The sequence below is a fragment of the Rousettus aegyptiacus genome, unplaced genomic scaffold (genome assembly GCF_014176215.1).
Source record: "Rousettus aegyptiacus isolate mRouAeg1 unplaced genomic scaffold, mRouAeg1.p scaffold_m13_p_14, whole genome shotgun sequence".
Lineage (NCBI taxonomy): Eukaryota > Metazoa > Chordata > Mammalia > Chiroptera > Pteropodidae > Rousettus > Rousettus aegyptiacus.
Window position 1 is genome coordinate 14,247,398 of NW_023416289.1, and position 6,668 is coordinate 14,254,065.

Sequence of the window (6,668 nt, forward strand, 5' to 3'; positions counted from 1 at the left end):
CCAGCGTAGCTGCTTCCGCTTCCGCCCCGCGCTCTCCCAGGGAACCTGGCACAATTTCTCTCCGCGAGCACGGCCGCAAAACTTCGGGGCCATCAGCAAATGTCCAACCGCCAAACAAGACGAAAACAACCCGCGAATCCGGGGCACAGGACGTGGAGCGGAGGCGTTTAGAAGTCGGTGGACAGCCCTGGCAGTAAAGAAGGAGTAGCCTTCTGAACCTTCCTGGCTGGCCAACCTGCCCTACTCCATTAACTCTGCCCCAGCCCCCATCTTAGGAGAGGAGACCATGCTGCCTAATGAACCCCATGTGTTTTCCTAATCCTGCTTCTAGAAGTTGCCCCAGGGTCTTGGGGGGGTCACTCACCCTATTCTTCTGTCTCACTTCCTGCCAAACAGCAAGCACTTATTGCATCTAGCTTGTGCACTTGTCTCTTTTCCCACTCCCCTTTCCAGATCCCAGCTTCATCTTTTTCTTGTAACCACACTGCAGTGCTCAGAGGCCATGGAATTAATTATAACCACTTTTCAGCCAATGCAAATATGCTTACCGATGTTTAAATATATGTAAAGCACTTAAAGCAATTCCTGACATATAGGAAGGATTATATGTTTTCTGGTATCATTTTGTTATTTTTAACATTGTCATTATTATTGTTAATGTTTTTAATTTTAGGTCATGGTCTCTGGGAAACAAACTTAGAAACAGGGATTTGCCTGAAGGAAGTTTATTGAAGAGCCACACTTGTAAGGGAGTAAGACAAACAGAATTGGACAGAGAAGGAACTGCAAAGCAGTTATAATAGAGGCCTCAGCCCATTCTGCTGGGAGCTCTGAAATGAGTGTCCCTTCCAAGACATTCCACATCCAGCCAAGGGTACTGGGCCTTTGTACACCAATAGTGACCCAGAGACTCGGCTGTGAGATCTCAGCAGCCTACACGCCTGGTGGCTAGGGAAACAGATGCCTTTGTCTTGAAGGGTGGATTTGGGTGATTCGCCAGAGTCTATTACATTATTACTACCCTGTAGTCCCTTCCATGGCCGCCTTTAACTCTCAAGATAAACAGCTTTCATACCTCTTTGACCCCTCTCCTGCTATCACCCACAACATGGGTTCTTCGCAACAGCCTGTGATCTCTCACTCCTCTGCAGAAGTACCCACCTCTTCTGAGGGGCCTATCAACAGTTTTCATATTGTGATGTTGTTTTCTGCATCCATATTTGCCCACTCTACTCTCCACTCCAGGTTGGGACCATCTAGTTCATGTCTGTGTCCTGAGCCCTAAAAGGCCTAGGTGGACGGGCCAATACTCCATGATCACAGGGAGTCTACTCCCCTCCCCCCAAGGAAGTGGCACCTGCCCTCCCCACCCTATCCCATAGTGCAGATGCTCTTTCCTGTGGGGAATAAAACGCCAAAGATTCAGCTTCCTTCCTTTCTGTATGTAGCCTTGGGGAGGGAGGGACTTTGGAGGGAGGAGGGGGCTCCTGGGCAGGGGAATGGGACAGAAGCTTCCTTGGGAAGTGGAATTCTGCTGCATGCTGAGGTGTGGGCCAGAGCCACCCATGCCCTGTGAGCCAGTGGAGGGAGTGACCAACTTTACTGTGAGGGTCATCTTCAAGGCCAAGGTTATTTGCGGAGGAGGGAGAACTGGACGCCTGGTCAAGCCTGGTAAGTTCCATACCAAACTGTCCTCTTCAGTGCAGAACTGGAGCAGGGTACAGTGGAGGTCTGTGCCTACCCTACCTGACTTGGCATCTGCAGGGGCAAAATCGAGAAACCCAGCAAGGAAAAACTTCCCAGATGACTCCCCATCACACCCCTCCTCCCTCATATTTCCTGAGGGGGCTGGGCAAGAACCTCCCTCTTCCTCTGGTTTCTCCAGGGCCTGCCATGGACTCAACAGCCAAGAATGAAATGCAGCCGGCACTTATCCCTGGTATGAGTCCTGTTTTGGTGGGTTGGGAGAGGGATGTGGCAAGAAAGATGGGTATGGTGGGGTTGGGTCCTCCCTGCCAGGTCTGTCTGGAGCTCTATAGGCCAGTGAGAGGGGCAGACTGCCCCAGGGGCCAGGCTGAAGAGCCAGAAGGAGAGCAGGTTTGGCAGCTGCTTCCTTCAAGCCCTGCCCTACTGACATGGCTGTCCAGGCTCTTCCTGCCCAGGGCCTGAGTGGCCAGAGCAGGAGAGGGCAGAGCGGCTAGCCCGGGGTGCAGCACTCAAGTGGGCCTCAGGCATCTTTTACCGGCCAGAGCAGCTGGCCAGGCTGGGCCAGTACCGGAGCCGTGAGGTGCAGCGTACCTGCTCCCTGGAAGCACGCATGAAGGTAGGTGTCAGGCTGCTGAGGGTGGGAGGCAGGGCTGGCCAGGCCTCACTAGCTGCCTCTCTCCCACAGTCAGTGGTACAGTCATACCTGGAGGGTGTGAAGACTGGTGTTTGGCAGCTGGCCCAGGCCCTTGAGGCTGTGCAGGAAGCCCATGAGGCCCTGGACCAGGCCCATGGATTGCTCCAGGGCATGGCTGAGCTTCTACAGACCCTAGAGCCCCTGCGAGAGCAGGTTGCTCAGCACAAGCAACTGCAGGCCCTGTCACAGCTGCTGCCCCGGCTGCAGGCAGGTGAGTATACAGAGGCCTTGGGCCTCAGCCCTCCAACATTCAGTCAACAAATACCCATCAAAAGGCTGGGGCGCTAGTGGGAGATTGCATGGGGGGACACAGCAGCACCCTCCCAGAGAGTAACTCAGGCTTCAGACGGCCTATGAAGCAGGGTACAACTAGCTCACTCTGAGGGTTCCTGAGGATGGGATGTCTGAGTCAGGACTGACACCCAGTCAAGTGGCTCCGGCCATTCTAGTTGTTAAATTGAATTATTTCCCTAACAGGGTGGTGACTAGCCACTAGAATGGTCCTCCAGTTCCTCCCCGCCTTCCCTCCTGGATCCCTGACTTTCTCATGTTTCATTAGCTGAAGAGTTTACACCTCACCCGCCAGACTTCTAGGACCTTCCCTGGATCCTTTCAGATTGGCCAATGCTCTGCTGTACTGGTTATTAAATATTTTACACTTCACTCCAGCCCCAGGGCCTCTATATCCGATCTTGTACCTAGTGCACGGATGGGAACGTTGAGACCCAGGGGCTCTCTCCTCTTCTCCCTCTTTAGTGCCAGCTGCAGTAGCACACACACAGACCTTGATTGATGCCCAGCAGCTCTTGGAGGCATATGTGAGCCTTCGAGAGCTTGAACAGCTGCAAGAAGAGACATGGACATCTCTGGGGGGCCTGGAGTTGCCGATCTTCAAGGGGCTGGGCCCTCTGGCTGAGGCATTGGGCCAGGCTGTGGAGGCAGCTGTAGGGGCTGCAGGGCAGCTGGCACGGGAGGACCCAGCCCTGCTGGTGGCTGCTGTGCGTGTGGCAGAAGTGGAGACTGGCCGCACAACTTCCCTGGAACAGGCTCCCAGGGATTGGCGACAGCGCTGTCTGCATGCACTACAGGAGGGTCTGGAGCGGGTCCACTTTGGGACACCTCTGCTGCCTGGGCCAGGGACCCTAGCAGGGTGGCTGGAGGCTCTGCAGGTGGCTCTACCAGCTGAGATGGCCACAGCTGAGGCACTAATAGCACCCTGCTGCCCTCCACACTACAAGATAGTCCAGCTGTGGGCCCACACTCTGCATAGTGGCCTGCGCCGCTGCCTGCAGCAATTTCTGAGAGGTCCTGAGCTGGGAGCTGCTGAAGCCTTCACCTTGCTGCATTGGGCATTGCGTGTGTATCCTGGGTTAGTGCCCTTGGGGCAATGGGAAGTGGGTGGCTCAGAAGCTAAGGGCTCAGTATGACACTGGACCACCCATTCATTACCAGGCCAGAAATGATGGGGAGCCTGGAGTTGGGGCCTGAGGCTGATGTGTCTCAGCTGGAGCCCCTTCTGACCCTGGAGAATATCGAGCAGCTGGAGGCAACATTTGTGTCCAAAGTCCGGGTAAGTAGTTGGGACCCAGGTCTGGAGAAGTTCTGCTACCAACTATGTTCCTGTATCTGTAGAACCAGATATATACTTGTCTCTAGCAGGGTCAGTGCCCTGCTAAATCCTGCTGCCCCTCATCCCTTCCCCCAGGCAAATGTGGTACAGTGGCTGCAAAAGGCACTAGATGGGGAAGTAGCTGAGTGGGGCCGGGAGAAGGAGCCTGACACAGACCCATCTGGCTTCTACCACTCACCAATGCCAGCCATCGTGCTGCAGGTGGGTGGGAAGTGGTGGGTGACCCCCCACAGGGAAAGGGGAGGAGGGCAGGACTAGGACTCTGCTGATAGCTGCCCATCTCTGCCTATAGATCCTGGAAGAGAACGTTCGCTTGACCAGCCTGGTCAGTGAGTCACTGCAGCAGCGGGTGCATGACATGGCACTGTCAGAACTGGGAGCATTCCTGAGGAGGTCTGCCAAAGCACTGACCCACCCCCAAAACCTGGCCCTGTTCCTGGGGCAGTGCAAAGGGGCTCTGAGTAAATAAGGCACATCGGTGGGAAAAGGCACCTTCAAACAGGGCCTTGGGTATCTTGGAGGGGGGGCCAATATACCAGGAACAGGGGTTGTTGGGAAGCCAGAGTGACAGCAGGTACAAAAGCCACCTCTGTCCTTTGCAGCTTCAGCGATGCTCTGATACGATTCTCCAGAGACCACCTCAGAGGGGAAGCAGTGGCCCCTTATTATGTGCCCTACCTACTGGCTGCCCTCAACCACCAATCAGCACTCAGGTACCATGAGGCCCCCACAGAACCCCACCTTCACTAACCCCTGGCTGAACACTTATTAGGTATGGACCCAGCACACACTAGTCCATTAGGAGCTTTGGATTTACATAGCCCTGGGGTTCCAATCCCAGTTCTTCTAATTACTATGTGACCTTGGGCAAGTTATCTAATCTCTCTGAATCTTGCTTTTCTTATTAGTATTATATAGGTAATAAATGAGACATTCTGAGAATCACATGAGTTAACAGATGTAAAGTACTTATCATAGTGCCTGGCACATAGTCTCAAGTAGTCATTTATTCAACCTATTCTTACCAAGTTCTATTCTGTCAGGTAATGTCTGGGATTACAGCTGTGAACAAAGCAGAAAAAAATGCCCTTCCTCTTATTTCTTATGTTCTTTGGGGTCTGGATAGAGAGGGCAGACAAACAAGTTGCTGAGTTTTACTCCCTCCTGACTGGGATGAACTGTCTCCTCTTATGTGTGAGGAAACAGAAATCCAAAAACTTCACTTGCTCAAGGTCACACCGTGAATTAGAGGCAGGTCCGGCTGGGCCCGTGTCCCTTCCAGCTCGCTGAGCCCACCACTCCAGCCTCAGTCAGTCCGCACCCAAGACCTTCAGAAATGCGGGAAACGCCCTTCCTGCCCACTCCCACCACACACTTGCGCCACTAGGTGGCGTCGGAGCAACTTGACAACAGAAGGCCATGAGGGCCTTGGCCTTGGTCCTGAAGCTGCACTTTTGGTTGGTCTAGCTCTTCCGTGTCCGTCTTGCAGCCCGATGGGGTGGCTTCAGGGGCCTTGGCTCCAGTGGAGGCAGCTCTGGAAGACTTGCAAAGGAGGATCTGCCGCCTGGTATTGGAGGCACTGCTGGCAGAACTCCAGGTGAGGCTTCAGGTGGGGATGAGGGTGGGAGGAGGAGATATACAGTATACGTACGGGGATCTCTGCAAGGAATGCCAAGTCTGGTTCTTCCTTCCAGCCCCGTCTCTGTCCCCCCTCCCTTAGCCCCTGTTCGCGGCTCTGCCCTCGCGCCAGTGGCTGTTGAGCCCAGAGCTGCTGGACAATGTGTGTAAGCGGACAGCGCACTTCTGCCGGGACTTCGGGCGTGTGCGGAATTCCACGGTCCAGGTGCGTGTTGTGGGAAAGGCTGGTGGAGGAGGGAGTACCGATGAGAAAGGAGTCCAGGACCCACCTGATTGTCCTCCCCGCAGCTGCTGCTGGCCGAGGCAGAGCGTACCGTGGTGCTGCAGTACTTATGTGCGCTAATGCAAGGCCGCCTAGTGTGCCGTGATGCCGAAGAGCGGAACCAGGCAGCAGAGCGCCTGCTGCACGATGCAGCCCAGCTCCGGGATCTTTTCCTCGATTTGGTGAGAGCTTGTTAGCAAGCAAATGGGTCGAAGTCTCAGTGATTGGGTGGCAGCCGAAGGCCAGTGCAAAACCTACCACGATGTGTTCAGGGCCTGGAGGAGAGCTTTCAATGCACGCCGGTGCTGCTCGCCTTGAGAAAACTGCTAAACCTCCGCGACCCTACGATGCTTGGCCTCGAGGTGGCAGGTCTGCGGCAACAATTTCCCGACGTGAGGTAATTTCCCGACGTGAGGTGCGAAGACGGAGCGGGAAGAGGGACCTCGGAGGGATGGGGCGGGGCTGACGCATCTCTGTGGTACCCCTGTAGCGAGGATCACATCTCCGCCCTCTTGGACCTGCGCGGGGACGTGTCCAGAGAGCAGCGCCTGGCCGCACTCAGCTCCCTGCAGGCGGCCCCGCAGCCCTCGCCCCCTGCGGGTCGCCGCGCACTCTTCAGCCTCGTGCCAGCACCTACACCCGCTCCATCCTCCTGCCTTCCCTCGGGGCCTTGTGCCTGACTCCCGACTGCCTGCAGAATAAAGCCACGGCCCCCGTACGCCTGAATTGTGTGTGTT

The 6,668-nt window shown here is 55.3% G+C and overlaps 1 protein-coding gene across 6 annotated transcripts; it reads left to right on the forward strand.

Annotated features, from left to right (window-relative positions):
• Positions 1–33: 33 nt before the first annotated feature.
• Positions 34–6,649, forward strand: EXOC3L1 (exocyst complex component 3 like 1). Of its 6 annotated transcripts, none has more exons than XM_016163194.2 (14): positions 34–1,671; positions 1,886–1,939; positions 2,250–2,323; positions 2,393–2,612; positions 3,158–3,770; positions 3,854–3,971; positions 4,107–4,232; positions 4,324–4,424; positions 4,634–4,744; positions 5,499–5,628; positions 5,752–5,874; positions 5,958–6,113; positions 6,204–6,328; positions 6,422–6,649. In XM_016163194.2, exons 1-14 carry the CDS (start codon positions 1,500–1,502, stop codon positions 6,609–6,611), a joined length of 2,313 nt encoding a protein of 770 aa, XP_016018680.2. In that variant the 5' UTR covers positions 34–1,499; the 3' UTR covers positions 6,612–6,649. The 6 variants fall into 6 exon arrangements, 5 of the variants coding, with proteins under 5 accessions (XP_016018680.2, XP_016018661.2, XP_016018671.2 ...); XM_016163175.2 differs by having other exon boundaries at positions 2,148–2,323; positions 6,422–6,611; XM_016163185.2 differs by having other exon boundaries at positions 2,250–2,612.
• Positions 6,650–6,668: the final 19 nt, after the last annotated feature.

Excerpts from the sequence above, each read along its gene's own strand:
- EXOC3L1 (XM_016163166.2), top strand. The coding sequence starts at position 1,500 with ATGGGACAGAAGCTTCCTTGGGAAGTGGAATTCTGCTGCATGCTGAGG. Across the intron at positions 5,629-5,751 it reads CACTGCTGGCAGAACTCCAG|CCCCTGTTCGCGGCTCTGCC; the intron begins GTGAGGCTTCAG and ends CCCCTCCCTTAG. Across the intron at positions 5,875-5,957 it reads TGCGGAATTCCACGGTCCAG|CTGCTGCTGGCCGAGGCAGA; the intron begins GTGCGTGTTGTG and ends TCCTCCCCGCAG.